At 38.2% G+C, this 22,029-nt stretch overlaps 1 protein-coding gene across 4 annotated transcripts in view; it reads left to right on the plus strand.

The window, feature by feature from the left end:
- Positions 1-22,029, plus strand: part of LOC126365769 (acetyl-coenzyme A synthetase) — a 60,709-nt gene that overhangs the window by 14,607 nt on the left and 24,073 nt on the right. For 3 of the 4 annotated variants that reach the window (XM_050008291.1, XM_050008289.1, XM_050008290.1), the window contains exons 3-5: positions 10,815-11,010; positions 15,218-15,344; positions 15,422-15,567. In XM_050008291.1, the coding sequence (XP_049864248.1) occupies positions 10,815-11,010; positions 15,218-15,344; positions 15,422-15,567 (469 nt within the window). Of the gene's footprint in view, positions 1-10,814; positions 11,011-15,217; positions 15,345-15,421; positions 15,568-17,277; positions 17,383-22,029 lie in introns of all 4 variants that reach the window. The other variant, XM_050008288.1, reaches the window with a different exon arrangement.

The following is a 22,029-nucleotide window of genomic DNA, read 5'->3' on the forward strand; positions in this document are numbered from 1 at the left end:
TACTACGCACACCCACACAATGTATTAGTACGCCGAGAAAGTCTACGCAAACACAAAAATGTTTGCACACGAAATGTGATGCCTGATTAAAACCGTATATTTAGAGCGTGGTCGTGTTCTTATTAAACAAATTAGTCGTTTCCGTTGGTAGTTTTTATTTGAAGGCAGTTGTAGAGACGGAGCCTCATGATGTTCCAGGATAAGTTAAGCAACAGTTAGTCAATTTCAATAAATATAAAGAAAGCATTTTCATATAAACAAAATGCTTTGAGATTTTAGTTTCATAACTAACTGAATGAAAGATCTTGGTAGCCCGAGTGTCCACGAACGTAATACCTCGCGTGTCACGACACGCGACGGCAAGGTAAACAGACCTCATGTGCTTGCATGGGAGCTTTGTCTGCTCGCCCAAGCATTTAGCGTAAAGATCACGAAGTGCGCTATCTCGCATTTGCGGGAAGAAACTGTCGTCAAGATTCCTTCACTATGACCCCGATTTAGTCCTTCCGATCTTTCCAGACCGAATACTGTATCTTGTGATGCATTATGCAGCACTAAAACCACGCGCGCCCACGTGTAGTCTTCCATTTGACGAACTATTTTTGTGGTGAAAAGCAGTAGGCAGCCTAAGAGTCCGGTACATAAAGATGCAACTGAGCTTTTGCTGTTGCCATGCGCGTCCGCGGAAACTTATCAGAAGAGATAAAATTTCTGAAATTGCTGTTAATGTAACGGTAGAGTTTGAGGATATGTCTACGTCTAACATCGAAATTGGACAGTGACGAGACAGCTTATTGTATATTACAGTTATTAAATAGCAAGTCAGTATTTTAGGTAGATGACTTTGATACCGAAATGTTTCATTAACATGTGCTATGTACGTATTTGAATGCCAATATTTTGATTAAACTATCTGTAATTTGCCCTTCTTAAGATACTGAAGTCAGGGTTGGGAAAATTCTGCTTAATACCAACGAAAAAGCATTACTTCATATCGCTCTCGCCTATACTATAGGCCACTGCATACGAACAGATTTATCGTCCGACTGGTGGATCATCCAATTTTGTGGCAACCTACTCACGTCCCAACCGACTACACTCTGCGATTGCAGCGCTGCCCTGTTATGTCTTGACGTCATTGAGACTGTATTACGAGATCCTCTTTGGTTTTACACAGAAAGAAAATAGAGGTTTCCTTTGGCCGTTTTAGAGGTACAAGGCTGAAAAGGCAGAGGAAGCTATTGGAAAAGAAGCGGTTAACGCAAAGAAGGAAAATTACTCAATCTCTGTTGCATAATGCGATGGACGTTTTTCGTACTTATCTAAGAATGGATGAAATGTGCGTTTAAGAGCTGATCATAAAACCGTTCTTAAAGAAAATTCATGCAGCTGTTAGCTGCATTACGGTCTCTTAGCCACCGGCAGAAGTAGACTCAGATTGTGCTGTTTTATCCCCACAGTAACTAAAATGATGGCTGAAACCTGGAACGTGATTTATACCTGCATGAGACAATAAATCATGGTGAAGCAAAATAAAACAATGTTCATGTGGCCGTTATTAATTTGTTTGTTGCATAAGATACTCCTGTAAGTATGAGAAGCTCGTGTCAAATGAGAATACTGACTGCAAATGGTAGTGGCGCACACAATCTGATAAAGACGGTAGATATATAAAAAATGAAGCATATAGCAATTGTAAAAAATCCTGCACTTTGTTCTTCAGAAGAATATTGGATACAGGCTGGATCCTAACACAACAATGAAGCAAGTATTACTTATGAATTAGCATCCACTGGCTGTATTTTACTTCAGATCAAACAACTGTCTGTATTTAGGTCTTCAGATTTCCGATGTATCTGAAATAAAAGCTAAAAACCGGTATTAAACCCAGTTCATGCCTTTAACATTGCTATGCGAAGAGAGCTTCAATACCTTTAACGTTTAGAGTTACATTAAAAAAAACTCCCATCGTACTTCTCCCAGCTAGACAGCTTTTCTTGGCACATTGGATAGACTCGAGAGTGTGTGGGGTTCGGAAACAGTCGGACGTTGTCTCAACTGTTTGATAATAAGTCGTCATTAATAAATGCAGATTTCGATGAGTATGGGGGGGGGGAGAACGGTGGTAAGCGTCCGGACGAACTCGAATTTTACCTTTACCATATTTTACGTAGGAGGAAGTAACATTTCAGGTGACTAGCCTAGGAATTTTAAGAGTAAAACCACACCGCGAGGTTCAGCGCCTCTTCTAACGTCTGAAACTGGATTTGGACCATTATCTTCCTGAAGCCCTTGCGCTTCTTACGTGGACCTGTAAAGAAACCCGTTACTCTTCTTCGGTCCTCTTTCTCTGGGTGCTCAGTAGATAGATCCTACCCACATATTTACTTATTAAGTTTAAAATCTGCACAAGGCACCATCCACAATTACGTAAATGTATTGTCCCTATTGAAATAAATTGTATTGCCCAATGTGCAGTTGTATACTTAGACCTCAGTAAAATAATGGTAGATGCGATAAATTTAGTCGTAGGTAACCGCGGGGGTGGTTGGGGGGGGCGGGGGTTAGGTGGCGGCGAGAGAGACACCTGCTCCCTCATGGAATTTGAGTAAAAGATTTATATTACTGAGAGAGTTCTCGCTGTCTAGCAATGACTGTCAATGACTCTACTCAAATGCATATTTAACATTGCCGACCATGACGTGACATACTGTGACTTCAGCGGTCACTGTAAACTTTTTAACAAACTGATGCACGGATCCCCACACAACATACACGTGGCACCAGTCTACTACATGCCTGCCATTAGTCCGCAATTCTTTTCAGAAAAAAGAAAGCTTGAAAATAATGCAATAAATATGTCATCAAATGAAATAAGATGGCTAAATATTTTTTTCCCAATTCTCTAGTTCGAAGACCATCTTTCGTTAACCAACAGCATTTTCTCAGTCGTTCAGAGATGTTTCTCTACTTAGGATTTTTATCGTTTGGTTTCAAACTGGTGTTATGAGAATATGAAATTTTTTCTATGAATACTTGCTAGGTTTGTTTTATAACTATTTGTATATCGCAGGTAACTTCAGATAATTCAATAAAAATGTGACTTCCCTAATCATATTAATAATATAAAAGATAAGCTTCATATTTACTGTTGGGTACAGCAACTGTTTAAACAAAGTAGTTTATTTTAAAAATATTAAATGGAGGTAACTTGTTTGTGATAAAATACTGTGTAGTTCTTGGAGAAGAACACGATTCCAAATTCACCGAATAATTTAAAATGTAAAAAATAATCATAATGCTAAAATTTTATCCTTCTAGGCAAAATTCCTGCGAGCACCCAGGGTTGTACTGTGCGCAATTGTTACACACAATAGCTGTCTACGATTAAACCTGTTACCGCACCCGCAATTCTTTCAAGAATCATATAACAAAAACAGTTTCAAGAAAAGCCAGTTTTTCGCTCATCTCAGTATTCATGACGTCATCTCCTGGATTGTCACACAATGATACAATTTTGCACGTACATTCAATGGTATGAGTAGACACTGTCTGCAAATGTGTTGCGAATAGTAGGGAAGAATTAATAAGTTGAAAGGACATGCTTAATGCCTTAGTTCTTTACTGCACGACTAGCGAAAATGTAATAAGCGATGTACTGTCCTCTTTCATTATTTTGCATGGGGTGTCAGCGAGACAAAGTTTCAAAGAAGTTTCCAATTTTCTAGCTTATTGGAAGTTGCTAAATGCTCTCTAAAATACTGAATGAAAATAATCTGGATAATTTGAGTTACAGTGCCTCAAGGCATATACTGTAAAGTGTCTAACTTAAATAGTCTTGTGTTAAATCTATAACGGAAGATTGAGAGCTGTAATGACTACATTATGACAACACCTCAATTTTTTAATTCGGTCAGTAATTGTATAAAATAATGAAAACATAGTTATTGTTGCCCCTGGAAGCCATTAGACAGGCAACCTAAAAATTGGACTGGGTAATGGTTAGATCACTTAAGTCATTATATACAAATTCATCAACAGTGTAGAAGATTTTAGAGTTTACTGCATTTAAACTGCCTCATTCCATTGAGCAATTTCACAGCTTTTTCTGCGTTCAGATAGTTCAGTGAATATTTAGAGTTCCTGTTCCTAGTGTTGTAAAATTGAATATACGATCTAGTATCGTGTATAGTTAAACTGATCTTGGTGTGCATATGGGTGTGAAATATTATAGACACATGGGCCTAGGGATGGCGATTATCTGTGAAACAACCGGTTTTCTGATATACCGGGTTCATCTCCAGTTTAACCTGACTGCTAAAACAGCTCAAAACAAACGGTTTCTGAAACAAGACTTTCGGTATTTTAATTGCTATAATTTCCAGAAATAAAGGAATACGTCGAAGATTGAATAATTTTGAATCCGCCAGCTTTATGCATAATATGTTTAGATTCGGACGAACATGTTTGTTTGCGTGTTTGTAACTGCCGGCGTTGTTACTAAAATAGCACTGATCCCGTTTTCTGTAAAATGTCAATTTCAGAACATTGGGAATTTTGCGAATGAACATTAAAGGCGCTTGAAGTTTTATGGGAAAAAATACTGGTAACACTGATACAGAAAACTGATTTACTTTTTTACCCTGTTATTGATAAAAATGTTAGAGCAAATAAATGCCGAAAAAATACTGGTTATTCAGCATTAATATGTCGATACCGGCTTCAAAAAGTCTGTATTGTCCCCATCCTCACTGGGAAGTGATTTTGTTTTCAGTGAAGTGTATTTTGCAAAGAGTATTGGTTCTAAGAGCGTATGTGCGTCGAATAGCTTTCTTTATATCAAAGGAAAATTCTCCCGGTTCGAACACTTACCCATCATTCTACCATAATTTACGTGCGTGTGGAAAGACCAGATGAGGTGGTTGAATAAAGTAGCAGCGGCATCATCAGAATTAATTTACTGGCAATAAAGGTTGGAGGGTTGGCGACATACTGTGTACATGTCCCCACGGTCATAGACCTTTCCCAATACTGCCCTGTAGGCAGCAGTCTGACAGTCGTTGTAGGTGTTCAGAGGCACAGACAACGTCATCAGAGGTCGCCAAAGAAGCTGCTGTAGGCATGCGTATTCAAATACAGAGATATGTAGACAGGCAGAATACGGCGCTGCGGTCGGCAGCGCCTATATAAGAAGTGTCTGGCGCAGTTGTTAGATCGGTTACTGCTGCTACAATCGCAGGTTATCAAAGTGGTGTTACAGACGGCGCACGAGCAATGAGACACAGCATCTCAGAGGTAGCGATGAAGTGGGGATTTTACCGTAAGACCATTTCACGAGTGTACTGTGAATATCAGGGGTTCTATAAAACATCCGATCTCGGACATCGCTGCGGCTGGAAAAAGATCCTGCAAAAAGGGGACCAATGATGACTGAATAGAATCGTTAGACATAAGTGCAGCCCTTCAGCAAATTGCTACAGATTTAAGAGCTGAGCCATGATGTCAGCGTGCGAACAAATCGACGGAACATCACCGATATGGGCTTGCGGAGCCCTTGATGACTGCACAGCACAAAGCTTTACGCCTCGCCTGGCCCCGTCAACACCGACATTGGACTGTTGACAGGAAACATGTTGCCTGGTCGGACGACTTTCGTTTCAAATTGTATCGAGCGGATGGACGTGTACGGGTATGGAGACAACCTCACGAATCAATGGACCTTGAATGTCAGGGGACTGTTCAAGCTGGTGGAAGCTTTGTAATGGCGTGGGAGGTGTGCAGTCGGAGTTACATAGGACCCTTGATACGACGGGTGACATGTATGTAAGCATCCTGTCTGATCACCTGCAGCCATTCATCTCTATTGTGCATTCCAGCGGACTTTGCCAATTCCAGCATGGCAATGCGACACTCCACACGTCCAGAATTGCTACAGAGTGGCTCCAGGAGCATTCTTCTGAGTTGAAACACCTCCGCTGGCCATCAAACTCCCCAGATATGAACATTATTGAGCGTATCTTGGATGCCTTGCAACGTGCTGTTCAGGAGAGATCTCCACCCCCCTCGTTCTCTTGCGAATTTATGGTCAGCCCTGCAGGATTCATGGTATCTCTTCCCTCCAGCACTACTTCACATTGTCTATGGCGTGTCGCGTTGTGGCACTTCTGAGTGTTCGAAGGTGCACTATGCGATATTAGACAGGTGTACCAATTTCTTTGGGTCTTCAGTGTGTTATGTGAATTGAGTAGGTTACATTTTAACTTCCAAGGGTAGGATAGAGAGAACATTAAGGGAGATATACCATGGTGCCACTGTTCTTTGAGAGAAAAGTGCTGCAATACGGCATTTGCTACGAGAAAGATACCGAATCCATATAAATGAGCTATATCTGTCTCAAAAAGAATGTGGCGAGTACTGTATCTGTACTCACTGGAATTACCAGATAATTTAACGATTATGAGAAGAACGACATGCCACAAAAGTTGAAAACCTTTAGTTCGTGACGCCATTTCCTTTTTCCTATCAGCCATTAGAAGGGGCCGCAACCTTTGATGTTAACATGCCATATTTGATGTTTTTCATATGTTTTCTACGCGTATATTGAGAAAATATTTAGTTTCAGTGGTCTACCACATTAAGGATCTCTCCAAAGCATGTTGTAATTATTTTTTGAGGTTATAATTTACACCTAAAATATCAGATTTTGCCTTATTGCAGTTTCCAAAAAAATCAGATTTCGGTCAATAAATTTCGAACTATAGCCCTATTGTGCTATATTCATCCTCAGGATGCCTCAAAATTCCTTCTTTGACTAAACGTATCAGTTAATCATGGACTTTGTTTCATGTCGTATAGGTCGTTATGGCCGAAGAAAACAATGATTTGAATTCCACAGATTTTAGTTCGAATTCAGTGCGTTCGTATGAAGACATAGGTTACATTATGACCTTGGACGTAGTGGCGTACAGACTTGAAAAATCCGAGCGATGTTGCTCGTCGGCAAAATCCAGACATTTTTACCACTTGACGGCAGCATTGAGGCCTAATATGTGAGCTATGTTGACTTTTAATTGAAGTCAGTGGACCAATTTAAGCTGAAGTCTAGATTTTTCTAGCCAGCACAGCTGTTCGCGATGAGGAATTTTTTTTTTAGGGCGAACTGCGTGCATCGTAAGTGAACTTGAATGTCATCATAACAACAGTGATTGCGTCACGGTGGGGCTAACAAGGCGTCGAATGCCGGTAGTCGACGCGTTGCTCGGTCTTCTGGGAACCTCCTCCCGGCGGTTGGAAGCTAATTTGACGCCGCCGCAAACAAGCAGACAATGGCTACTGCCGCTGAACCCTCTACGTAGACTCCCACGCTACAGCAGCTTTGACGCAATCGAGGCGACCGCTGTAAATGTACCTTCGTTCCTTCCGTCATTTCAGTTGGCGCGTTTTTAAAAGTGGTGCTACTACTGAATGGGTTCTGTCTTATAACTTTCCTCTTCTAGTGTTAACCACTGTGAAGATATTGTCAAGTAAAGCATCCCTTTCGCTTGAGGCTAACATAGTCAGCTAGTTCATGTTGCTTCATAAATTATTACAAACTTCCACACTTTGCCTGCTCCCTTGCAATATGGCCATTGGAATTCTATTATGGTGAAAGTCCAGTGGCGCAAAAGCTTTAAACAAGCTCAGAAAATGGCAGTTTGTTGTATGGTGGGGACTTGCGCCACAATAACCTTATACACATTTGTTTGAGGAACTGTACATTACGCCAATACCTAGTTTAAAGTTTGCTTGGTGACTAGTAAATACAAAACACGTTAAACTAAGAAAGTCAGTACATCTGCATCAGAAGTTGATACGCTACACGTCAGTCTATCATACATTCATCATTTTTAACAACATTAGTTCCATATTTTTAAATAAATCCCCATATTCTGACCATACAGCGTGTATGGATAATTTAAAAATTAAAAATATAGGACATTATACCATTAAGAGTTTACAGTATGACGACCTACTTCTGTGGTGATAAGCTATTTAAAATAGTACCGTGTGGTTATAGTTACTCAGAGGTCCAGTGTGGGTTATAATAATCGTATAGCAGCGAAACTTGGTAGATATGAGAAAGCGTTGATTCAGAACAGATTCAGACTGAAAAAAAGTTTCCCGGCTAGAGTGGCCAAGCGGCTCTAGGCGCTACAGTCTGGAACCTCGCGACAGCTACGGTCGCAGGCTCAAATCGTGCCTCGGGCATGGATGTGTGTGATGTCCTTAGGTTAGTTAGGTTTAAGTAGTTCTACGTTCTAGGGGACTGGTGATCTCCGAATAAGTCCCATAGTGCTAAGAGCCATTTGAAAAAATGTTTAATTTTGGCCACCAGGTGCAAAGCTAACACTGTACGACTACTCGTAAACTTCTCCGGTGCTGTCCGCAACTCGTGGTCTTGCGGTAGCGTTCTCGCTTCCCGCGCACGGGGTCCCGTGTTCGATTCCCGGCGGGGCCAGGGATTTTCTCTGCCTCGTGATGACTGGGTGTTGTGTGTTTTTTCATACCCATCGACACGCAAGTCGCCGGAGTGGCGTCAACTCGAAACACTTGCACCAGGCGAACGGTCTACCCGACGGGAGGCCTTAGCCACACGGCGTTTCCATGCTCCGGTGCGCATGTTAACAGAGTGCAAGCAACAGTTAATAATAAAAGCGACATTATGACTTTCTCACATGTTTGACCTTTTCTGCCCAAGTTCCGTTCCTAATCCTTTACATGTGGAAACATTTCTTGCATTCACAGCACCAGATTTGAACCTGGTGGTCAAAATCGGAACCTTTTTTTTCCTGGTCAAAGTCGGTTCCGTATAACGCATAAAATATCTACCAACTTTCGGTGCCATACTAAATTTACAGCCTATGTTGGACCTCTGCCAGTAGTTGTATTTCAGCTACCCAGTACAATATGTGATGTGTAGTATGTAATTAAGCGTAAAGTCTAGTGTTGAAACAATGTGTTGCTGTAATCATAGTAGCATATAAATGGCTCTGGATTTTGCCACTAGAGTGGCAATAGCATCCCGTAGGTAGTTCCACACTGTACACGTCCTCCGCCGCAGAAGTGGGTTCATTTTATATACAGAATTGTTTATTTCTGAATAATCATGGAAAAACTAAACTCTTTTGATTATTCAAAGGCTATGTGTGATGCGATTAGCCTGGGAGAAAAGTTTTAAAAAATAATAGAAATTATGAAAATGTGACGTTCTGCTTTGTTCCTCGCAGTCAGTTTTAAAAGAGAACCTGTGAAAGGAGCGGCAGGAATTTTCCACATTAACCGACCAGAACCAGGATCGCACAAAACATGATTGTTTCCCTATAGTGATAAAGACGCTCCGAATTATGTACTCTGCCTGCTGGCACTGACCTGAGCTAAGAGATTTGACGTTACTGCAAGTTTCTAGTGGCATTCGAAGGAAGTGTTTTTAGCTCATTATTTGCTGCTGCTAAGCAGATACACAAAAATCGGGGGCACTAGTTCTCATAACCAGAGGAGGATGTGGCTCAAGCGCTCTTACAATAATATAGATGTATTGCTATCTTGCATCATAAAAATAGAATACAAGAATACATTACCTGCAGCATATGACCACTAGCACGACTGAGAATCATAGCGGTGCTAAAAAAAAAGTTGAAACTGTTAGAACAAAATTATCGTAGACTCAATTATTTCAAAAATTGTGATAATATACCCCTCGTACAGCAGTGAGTATGTGCGATCGTGCATACATATCATAAACTAGGTGAGTTTTTTAACTTTTTATACAAGAGCTACCGTCTTTTGAACTTCGTTGAAACACTTTTGAACTTAGAGGCCATCCTGCATCACAACAGTGAATGTAAACACAAGAAAATGCATTCCAAGCTTTGAGGAGACATGCTTCCCGTTCAGTTTCCCAGCGGATGATAAAATTGTAGACCAGTATTTTCTATCACAAAAGCAGGTAAATCTGTTTAGAGCTACACTTCGGCAAGGAGTTTCTTGAAACACTACAGTTTCAGACTGTAGATAACATGGTAAAAACGTTGTGTGTAAACAGTAACGCTGTAGAAAGGTTTTTAAAAACCTAAAAAGTTAGCTGTAAAATTTACTGTACCAGAAAGAGTGAGGAGTCGAAAAATGTAGCGATTGGATAGTGTAGTAATTGTCACATCTGGTGGCAGCTACTGCGCTTTAAACTAGACTAAGGAAACTAAAGAAACTTGTGCTTGTTTCTCACCTTCTAATAGCCCTAGGAGACACACCCATCTACTTTGAATAATGTACCTGCCCAATCCTCATACTTCGCCATACATTTTCACAGACCTAGTATTAGTATTGCCTTAAATTTTTTTACCACTTCTGTGTCCCTACATCATCAGGATGTGCCCCTGGCGGACTGTACTATCTCCAGGTGAACCACTGCTGATCTGAAGGACTGGTGACCTTGCTGTTAATTTCTATACCCATTAAATTATTTGGACATAATGCAACATTTTCTGTGTAATTTCGTTTATATTTAAAAGAATAACCTACTTTCTATAGTAATATTGTTTGAACAGTTTTCTTTGGAAAATCCAAAACATAACTTGTCTAAGACTAGAAGTAAGTTAAGATTTTTTTTTTTTCCTTAAGCATTATTTCCTTTGCTTAAAATAATGTGGCAGTATCAATACAAATAAGATGTTAAAGTATTGTAGGTAAATTTCCATCCACTTTTAATATTGGCCATTTTATTTTTGCTCTTCATAGACATTAAAAACTGACAAATTTCCTAACACCTTCCTTTTCAGGGAGGGGAATGATCCAGAAGATTATAGCAGATTAACTTACAAGAAACTGTTGGAAGAAGTTTGCCGTTTTGCTAATGTGCTTAAATCCCACGGTGTGACCAAAGGTGACAGAGTTGCTATCTATATGCCAATGGTGCTAGAAGTTGTAATCACAATGCTGGCTTGTGCACGTATTGGAGCTGTACATTCCATTGTGGTAGGTGAATTTAGTGGTGCCACACAGTTGTGAAAATGTTCTATGTTAGAAGCATCCGATGTTAGATATGTAGCTGAGATTTTGGACATGACTGATAATCTTAGATAACATTTTTTGGCTGTTTTAAAGTATCATAATTGAAATAATCATTAACAAGCTGACAGTTACTTTTTAGCTGTGCAAAATTTGAGAAAAAGCAATATCAATGACTCTGTACAATCTTACGTAAGAACACATGCACAACTTAATTACCACTACAGTGAAGCTTAAAGTATTTATTTTTTAGTTCAGTATGCTCTTACACATCAAAAACTCTAAAATGAAGTACTCCTCTTTTATAACAAATAGCTTGTGTTAAAATTTTTCCTCTGTCATTTAGTAATTCACAAGGTTTTCATTCTCTTCTGTCTATTTAATGTTAGCTGGTCACTCTTCTGCATTATAACTTTTTTCTGCAATAATTCTCCACTTTTAACATTACACTTGCTCAGATGAGTATATTGAATAATAAAGCATTGTTTCTTTAGATTATATTAGTTTTTTATGAACATTTTTGTCATGCTTCCTAACTACCAAAACTTGCTGCTCAGAGACTGCAAGATGTCACCTGACAATATTTTGGTCACTTGGGAACATGTATCAATCTCACTAAACTTTTTCATTGTGGAAGCACCGATAAAATAACTTTAAATCCAGTTTATTTACATGGGGTGATGGCTTGACTTAGCCTACACCAGATACATTTAACAAAAATTAGCTCTGTTTAGCAGTAACATTTCTAGAAAAATCAGTGAGAGTAGATTAACATTGATTATTTGTTAATATTATACTTCAAAGAAGTTCCCTGCAATGGTTCCTTCTGTCCATTAATGTAAAATTTCACTTGTTCCATATCCTCTGAGAAACTCCATAATGGGGTGTATGGAACATAATAATTAAGTGATCTCTCCCAGGTAATTCATGTTTTGAGGAACACGAATGTCAGTAGTTTCCAAAAATTTGTTGTGGGGTTATAGAGCTAGAAAAATGCTGAACGAGTTGCTTGATATATTTACCAGTACAATGTCTGAATTAAATTTACACTGCTGAGCAGAGTTGTTACACATACTCCTTATTAACTGGTGTGACACATTGCTAAAAGCCCAAACAATGGTCATTAGAGATAATACCTGCTTCTGTCATAATATTGCATTGGGTTTGAAAGCCTGAGAAGTAGAAAGTCTTAATTGAGTTAACTGTGCTTAAGTTGTAAATTATGTATCTTTCATTGCAAGACTAGCTTCATAGGCTTATTAGTCAGTCTTAGGTGCCTCCCATTGTAATGAGGAGAGGAAATAATACAAAATGGTAGAAAAATTCTGACATACAGGGTGACAATTATTGAACTATATGAAGAAAGAGTAGAGTAGCTAAAAACTGAAGTGTGCACACACTTTATTCAAAATTTAAACATCACTACAGATACTAAGATTTTAGTTATGGCAAGTTCGATATGCCTGAATGGCTGTTTCCACCCCGGCAAAGGTTTTGGGGTTATTGTTGTACACTTTTTATTTAATATAGTCTTTCAGAAAGGAGTCTCACGTGTTCGGATCCGGAGAATATGGCAACCAATTGAGGTCCATGCCATTTGTCCCTGGGTACCCCAGAGCCAGAATGTAACCCCCCAAAGGGCTCCTACAAAATCTCTCTCCCACTCCATCTTTCACGAAATACATCTTGTCACTTTGGATAATTGGGATGAAATCACGCTGATTATACTGTGACTGGACATTGCACACGACAGTGACTTGTCGAGTGTGAAGAGATTTCTCGATCATGAAATAGCGAGTTTCACTCGCTGAAATACACCAGTTTTGTTTGATGAACCCACCTAAACGAAGTGGGCTTAATTGCTAAACAAAACCATATTCATATCAAAGTCCTGTTCAGTTTTGTGGACAATAGTGTTGGCAAAACACAACCACTGTTCTATGGCCCTGGGGCTCAATATCTGATGGGATCGAATTTTGTATGGAAAGAGATGGTCTTCAGTTTGTCGCAGTATCTCCCAGTTGATTCCTATCTGCTGTGCAGCTCATCTGATCAATTTCCTGGGGCTGGTTTGAAACACAGCGTGTGTGTGTGTCTTCTCAATGTTGTCAGGCATTTTCACACTTTTCAGATAACTATACTGGCAACAATGTCATGACGAACACTACCTGTTCTCTCGAACTTGCAAATACAATTTCTGATTGTTAGCACACTTGTACCAGTTGTCTTCAGCCGTAACATGATTGTAAACTTCCTTTGACCCACAGCAGGACCATTACCCCACACATAGGCCTTCACAAGTGCTATATGCTCGGGCACACTGTACCATGACATTTTCATGTGCAACTGGCTGACAACAACAAGGTGCATGTGCATACTAATTCATATCATGCCTCATGACCAACCCTGCAGTTCAAACACCCTAATGCAAACCATTTAGAAGGTATTGGGAAAAAGCTAAAATTGACACTAAAAATAATTTTCATGGGTGTATGGCTTGTGGGCCTGTCAAAACGGATCAAACTGACTGCTATTCATCACATGGGAGTGTATCAGAAATGGTAAAGCAAAGAGACATAAACAAAATTGACAGGAAATAAATAAATGAGCAAGTGCACTTAGTGTCAATGTAGCAAAAGGGGGGTGTTTTTTTTTTAAAAAAAAGGAACTAAATGGCAAAACCTTATGGCTTGCCAGCTTGGTGTTGTGTGGCAGGTGCCCAGTGTAAGAATAAATACATGAGAAGAGAGGGAAAACTGCAGGCATTCAAAAGAAACATAGGCAGTTTGGACTGTCAGCTTACATGTACAAAACAACTGGAGGAAAAATGGGAATGTAACCAAGAAAAAATGAAATAAATAAAATGTTAATACATGATAGATGCAATGTGATGTGTAAGTATTGTGTGTACAAAAAATTACATTAAGTAATAAGTGGACAAATATATGAAAGCTTAATGCAAAATAAGACGAAAGCCAGTAATATGGGTAAGACAGAAGAGGGATTATATACATTGTACAACACACTTGTCTGTATGGCCTATGCAGCCACTAGGCCTCTCTTGCACACAGGCTACCTATGTTAATAGACATCAAAGCTGGATTTTTCCTTCCACACTCTGTCAGATATCTTTCTTGAAAGGCGACTGATGACCTCAGAAATTAAGCCGCATAGTACTCGGAGCCATCTTTCTTGAAAAATACAGGATGGAATGTAACAATATCAACAGAAAACTGTTAGACATTGTACATTTCCTCTCTTGTCGTCCTCTTACTGCCTTATTTAATTTGTACACTTTGCATTAAACTTAATTATACTTTTCCACTTCTGTCACTTAATTTACGTGTGAAAACAACTTAATTTGTCTGACATGTATTAACATTTTCTTTTAATGATATTTTCCTTGGCTCCAACTCCCATTTATCCTCTGGTTATGTACATTTAATTCGATGGTACAGTTGACCCTGATTTATACTACATTCCTGCAGTTTTGCTGGTAAGCTGTTGGGGTGCACAATTTAACTACCTTTGTTGGCAAGGCAGGCACCATGTTCACTGTACTGATTCCTTCGTGCACTTGCTCATGTTTTTCTTTTTGAATTTTATTCATGTCCCTTCCACTTAACATTCGCTACATTCCCATGTGTTGCATAGACTTTAGTACCATCTCTTGTGATTGACTAGCCCACCTGCCATATGCCCACGAGTCTCTAAATTATGAAGCAATGCCATTAATTGTAGCATTTATCTGTGCTAGAGTGTGTGTGCGCCATTTTGTAATATTTCCTCCTCTCCTCCAAATCAGATTTTGTGCATTGGAAAGTGGCTGGTGCTTATATCACTAGACACAGCACTAGTAACACTATGTAAAAATGAAGAAAGGGATTGGTATGGTTCACTGGTTCTCAGGTATGCACAACAATAAACTTAAAAATTCTGTAACTATTGTTTAGTCAATTTAAGTTTTTCACTGTCAGGTAATACACTTTACATTGGACACTTATAACAAACACCATATCACATTATCCCCAAAATACTAATGTATTGCAAATTTTTGTCACTACAGAGTAAAGCAAGTGTCTCAGTAGCAAAAAAAAAAAATTGAAAAAATTTCTCATGTGAAACTTAGATTTAAAGTATAGTAAACAGTGCTTAAAATTATTTTTTTTTCCAGTTTGCTGGTTTCTCTGCTGATTCTCTGGCAGAGAGGATGCTTGATTCAAAGTGCAAATTACTTGTTACTGCAGATGGAGCATGGCGAGGAGAGAAATTGTTGCACCTTAAAGAAATATGCGATAATGGTTAGTTCGTTGTATTCAGTTGAGTTAAAAATAGTACTGTTACTGACAGTGTACTAACCCAATTCCTTTATTTGTAGCTATGGAAAGGAGCAAGAAATTAGGACATGAAGTGGAAACCTGCATAGTTGTCAGACACTTGCCAAGGTTAAGTGCCTCGCAGTGTCAGAATGGTTGTGAAAAAGCTAATTTCTCACCAGAAAAAAGGAAAGCATATGATGAAAAGGTAAGTACCAAGTAATGAATACAAAAATAAGATAATCTACTTTCTAAAAAATTATTATCATTATATTTGTACCTGGATAAACGTATTGTGGACCACTGGAAATTTGACAGTATCTCTCATGGGTGAAATTAGGATACCAGAATTTTTTTACATACTTTTCTCACTGTGCAGAAAATTAAAGATCTCTTAGCTACTAGGCACTTCAAAAGAAAAGTTTGGTTTCCACCAAGGGAAAAAACACAGATGCAGTGAAGTCTTGTTGTGAAAATAAGCAAATTGTTAGACAGGAGTAATAAGGTTGCAGGAATCTTCTGGGGCGTCACAAAGGGTACAGATTCTGTAAAACATGCATTGCTCATTTACATACTTAACAAGTATGGCATCAGTAACAGTGCACTAAAACGGTTTAAATTCCATTTATGGAATGAAAAACAAGAGTTGTTAATTTAAATGAATAATAATTATTCTAACTGAAAGATGTCTATCTTACAGACTCTACAGATGCTCCAGTGTCAATTCTGCTCTATGTGAATGATTTACTGTTAAATATCAGCACTCCATCACTTCTGTTTGCAGGCAACACATCTGCACTAGTTGAAAATCAAAGTACAGAAAGTTCTGAACTGTTTTTAAAAACCTCTGTAGCTTTATTACTTGAGTTTAGCTGAACAGGTTGATTCTAAAATATATTGCACAATTATGTGATGATGCTGTTCAAAACTAAAAATTCAAAATGTGAACAAATTAAGATAATTCATAACTAAAAATTAAAGAAATTGACATAAATTGTTAGGATTAAAAGTAGGACAAAAATCCGAGCTGGTGGCCATAGACAGAGTACATAGTGGAGATTTGTTACAACTACTAAAGTATTAACTCCTGCTGACATGGACACTTGAAAAGTAGCATACAGAAATTTGAATCTAACTTTTTTTTAGGGGGTCGGGTCATCACAGATAACATAATGTGTGTAATAACGGCACAGAAAAATCGTTCAGAATATGTACACTGTAAATTAGAAAGAACCATGATGCTCATTATTTATAGAACTACAGAGATTAACTCGCCCATCCCCTATATATTTGTAATTTATTTTTTCCATACAGAGCAGCAGGAATTATTTAATGTAAATCATTTTCTTTATACACAGGTACTTGAAATGAAATTTTGTTTCTCCCTTACTGCCTCTAACTGTATGCCCAGGCTTTTCAATGCATGGTAATGAAAATTTAAAAAAGTTAATACAGATGAAGTCAGCTTCACTGAAAGGAAAACTGTATCACTAATACTGAAATGCTCTAGTCCTCAGTAGACGACTTCATGATATATACATTAACTTGAGGCAGGACAGAACATGTTGCATATCTAAGTACAGTATAGATCTTAATAAAATTATCAGTTTCATGTTATTATTTGTTAGTATTGTTGTAACTATAATGGAGATTTCTGAAGTATCTCCTTTACACAAACCAAATGTACATCATGAGATGAGGAAATCACAATTAAGATATCTTCAGAACTTCTTGATATCTGCATCAAGAAACATTCAATTACTCTTGTGTTAATGTCTAGTAAATGTAAAACTCATTTCTTTTGTATAAGTGCTAAGCAATTAAGAAATGAGTGGTTACCTTGTAATTACATGGTTAACCAGATCTGAGCAGTCTTTCAGCGTGAATAAACATTTTATATCTAATAAAAATTTTATAGGCTGTGTTCGGAGAATCATGGTCATCACTTGCACGTGGGTTTTCCTTAGCATTTTGCTGCCGTAGGAAGAAACAAAAGAATCTGCACAATGACAAAGAGACAAAGGTGAAAATACTGAATGTGTAAAAGCTTGGTTGTGGTGTCTGTGCATACTGTTAAAGGAAAGTGGAAGACTGTTTTGGTCTCTTTGTGTGTGTGTGTGTGTGTGTGTGTGTGTGTGTGTGTGTGTGTGTGTGTGTGTGTGTGTGTGTGTGTGTGTTTTCTTGAAGCTACTTTAAACTTGACAGATATCACTAAAATATCATGTAACAAATGGGTTTTAGCACTCCTTCCTCCGCCCCCCCCCCCTCCATACCTCAATTTAAATTTAGATAAAATACTAGCATAGGAACCTCAAAGAACTGTAAAATTAAAAAAATGGTGACTCTAATCTTACGCGTAGTGGTGGATTTATTGCAGTTGAATTAACAGTAGTTAATTTTCAGTGTGTAACTTGGTGGTGGTCTAAAATAAATTCTCACAAATTGTCCAAATCATCACTTTTTTTTTTCAAAAGTGGGGCATACACACATCATAAGCCTGTTGCTGATAGATACAGTTTGTTATGTAGAAGTTATGCAGCTTAAGACTGATGTTCACTTTACTTCTGGATAGAATGTAAACTCAGCAGACTTATTAATGGGAAATTGTGCTGGCTAAATTTTTGTTGGATTGTTCTTGTCTAGTTTTTGGATTGTTCTTGTCCAGTTGCTTTTCTATTACCTCACATTCTATTTTACTCAATAGGACAAAAGGAATTAGTCATTTTAACTTAGTTTTTCTAGTGTGGATTCATGATTTTCTTCTCTGCCTACCTTACAAAAATAACCTCATGTACATCTGTAACTAGTGAAACTGTAGACTTTCTCCTACTTCTAAATTCCTGCAACTTGAATACTCTTTCATCGTTTTTTGAAGTCCAGGTAGTTTCATTAATATTACAGAATTTGCTTTACTGTTCAGCATAGTAATGTGCATTTAGTCTTATGTGATTATCTGAATGTTTACGGTTGCCTTTGTACCTTGTTAGTAATGCAGTTTTGTATTCTTTCATATTTTCTTTAAGTTATGGATTGTCACACAAACAATAATATACAAAAACCTGATTTCCCTGGTGTCTTCACCATGGGACATGTCTGATTAAGACTAGTTAAGTACTTAATTATTGTGAAATTTGAATATCTGCAGCCAGTCTGTAAGTTTCTTTTGAACTTAGTGGTGAATTTAACTTTTATAAGTGAGTCACTAACTAGAACTCTTTTTCTTTTTTGCACAAGAAGTTGTGCAAAGAAATAAGTAAAATGTATTCAGTACTGTACAGTAAGCAAATTGGAAGAATCACCAGGACAATAGAACACAGCTGTAATCCATCATTCACACAAAATAGACAAATCAAAGCCAGACACCTGTAGTGGAATTTTCCTTTAGGATATTGCATATAAAGTCATCTTAATAATTCTATACAGTCGACATCAAAAATAAACTTGAAATGGATCTAAGAGTTTAAGGATAATTTATGCTGAGGCAAAACTATCGAACAGCTAATCACTTTGAAATTGGTAGTGGATTATTATAAAAGAAAACAAAAATAAGTAATAACTATTGTAGACTTTATAAAGGTTTTGATTGTCCCGAAAGATTTCCAGTGATGAAGACAAGAAAATTTGCACTCCATTCCAAAGTAATAAGAATTATAACATTAACTCCAGATGTAATGTTTGTTAAAGTTCAGAGCAGGAATATCTGAAGCATTTAATTAGAACATCAGTAAGATGATATGGTTTATCACCATTAGTTTTCATCTGTGCTCTGGAGCACAGGGGGGAATGTTGCGAGGAAAATCCTAAAAAATATAAGAATTGAAACCTAGAAAGATCAGAAACTTAAATTGCTTGGGTTTCAGATGACTTAGTGTTCCTAACTAATAACATTAAAAAGCCAGAAATCAGATACTCCTACAAAATATATCTCAAAAATAGGGCTCTAGATTTCATTCAAAAAGACTGAGATAACTGTAGCAGTTCCACTAGTAATAAACCACATAACAGTAAGCAAGAGGAAAGCAAATATATTAGAAAAAAAAGTTAATCACCTACCAGAAATTAAAGCACCCAGCTTGGATGAGAAACCTGTGCAGCAAGCAAGAAGTAATAAAATGATTAAAGTTCAAAAATTAACATGGTCTGCATAGAATAAGTGTATCAATAAAAACTGAACTAAAACATCACAAGATGGTAATTGAACCAGAGATGACATAAGTGAAACTTTTTTCAAAGCCCCTCAGAAAACATAATATAATCCTAAAATTGGAGAGAACAATAGCTAGAACATGGATAAATAAGAAATGTCAGAAAGATGAGCAGTGGTGAATAGTGCCAAATGAACTGGTGTACAGTGAACTGGAAGCCATTACAAATACTACATTGAAGAAAAGGATATTTCTTTCTCGGAGAATTAAAGAAATCAGATCACAAAGAAAAATTGTAGAAGCTTTGGAACATGAAGCAACAAGTAAGATAGATGAAGGAACTTGGAGAGTGTGTAAGAGAGCTAGAACTGAATAGTTTGAAAAACAAAACAGAAAATTTAAAGAATGTGAAAAGTATAAAAAATACAACCAAAAACAAATGACTTATAATGAAATTATTTGGATGGATGGAAGGTACTAGACACTTTGGAAAGAAAACTTGTTGAAGAAAGTGACAGAACTGGTCCAGGAGGAGGATGCAGGTGGAAGTTTTAATAAAAATGTGTACCAAATTGCAAAATGTCCTCATAACAGTTAAGATAATTATGAATGGTGAGGGTTACACAGCCACCAGGAATATCCCTACCATGACTAAAGGGAACTGAGGAGTAATTAGGTTTCTTAAAACCCTGCAACTTGAAAAGATGTCTTACAAAAACATTGATGTAAAGGGAGTTAATCGTGGATAAGACAAACTATAATTTCTTTTACATTGCGTTAATGGAAACAAATGTAGTAGTCAAACTTGGCATCTATTACAGAATGTGTGGTGTTTTAGAAAATGCTATAAAATTTATATTTTTTAACAGACATATGCTAAGCTCAAAATTTTGCCATACAGTTCTTTAAAAAACAGTTAGAAAGGGATGCACATGTATAAAATGTTAATTAGAAATGCCATACATAGTCGAAGTAAAATTCCAAGCCTAATTAGATTATGTTCTGTGTATGGAGTAGTGAACATGAGAACATAATAGAATGAGATTGAGTGCACTCTGTTCTCAGATTATATCAAGCAGCTTGTCAGTCTCTCAGGGGGTTGCTGTCTCAGCAATCCATGCTGAAATCAAGGTGATGCTGCCTCAAATGTGTGATCATACTGCTGCCTCTCACCTGGTCCTCTGCTGTAGAGTGCGAGATGATATGTGAGGATTAGAGCCAGTGCCTCATCCCATTATGGTAGCAGCCACAGAAATGTTGGTACGATGAGACTGATAACATAAGGTTACTATAATTCCCTCCCCTTAGTGGGGCAACAGTGAGCCAGTGCAACTTCAGTGTCCCTCCTGTGCGTTATGGTACGCTGCATGGTACCCTAGAAAGATATGTCAGTGTTCTCCTGAGCACCACCAATGGGCACTCTTGGTCTGGTAAAAAGCTCTCTGTTGGTATCCTTGGGAGAGTAGGACTGGAAGTTGCCCTGGAAGTGAAACTGTCGCAGGCAATATTCAAATGTTCACTCTCGTGTGATCTACTGCCAGCCACTAGACATTTCAATGAGCCAGTGTCTTAATCTTGATGCCCCCCTCCACAACCATAACCATGGTACATGAGACAGAGGGTCTCCCACCTGAGGGACATTGGAATGACAGATTGTGACAGTGTGCATTCTGTGAACAACTTGTGATCCATAACCAAAAGAAACTTGATTCCATATAGAAACAACATAGTCAATAAAAAATGCTGAGGGCCTCTTTCTCCATTTGAGAATTATTCTGTGCCACACTGGGCAACTGAGGTGAAAGCAGTCATTGCCTGCTCTGAATCATTGGTATTTTGACGGGCCTGTATGGTCACCAGGCCATACTGAGATCCATCTGTAGCCACAAATTTTCAACTTGGCTGATATGTGGCCACACATGGGGCCAAACACTTCTCTATAGAGTGCTTGTTCACAAATTGGTGTCCAAATTAGCTATGCACCTTTCTTGAGCAACAGTTATCTGATATGCAATGGTAGCTGCTCGTGGGATGAATTTGCGGTAATACACAACTTGGCATAAAAATGCCTTGAAGTCTTTCACATTAGCTGGATGAGGAAGGCCTTTAATAGTGCTCACAACTGTTTGTCGGCTGGATCCCCCAACAAGAAATGACATGTCTGAAGTATTCAATAGAGGTTTGGAAGAAATGACATTTATGTAGATTGCACATGAGACCTAGGTCCCACAGGGTCTGAAATGAAAGCCAAAGTGTTTGTATAAGGGGAGTTCAAAAAGAAATGAGCCGGAAGCATAATTACAGAAACCGGTACCTGAATGTTAGAATTGACTACGGCTGTTAAGACACTTGCCCCCACTATGGCACAAGGCAGTGAATAGCTGTCTCATACCATTCCCAGTGCTGCAATGTTATTCAGTTCTGCATGTACAACTGAATGTCATCATAAAGTGAATTGTTTGTGCCTCAGAGCCTTTTTAAGGGGATCAAAAATGGCATAATCACAGAGGTCCGGACTTTATCGG

The sequence above is a fragment of the Schistocerca gregaria genome, chromosome 4 (genome assembly GCF_023897955.1).
Source record: "Schistocerca gregaria isolate iqSchGreg1 chromosome 4, iqSchGreg1.2, whole genome shotgun sequence".
NCBI lineage: Eukaryota > Metazoa > Arthropoda > Insecta > Orthoptera > Acrididae > Schistocerca > Schistocerca gregaria.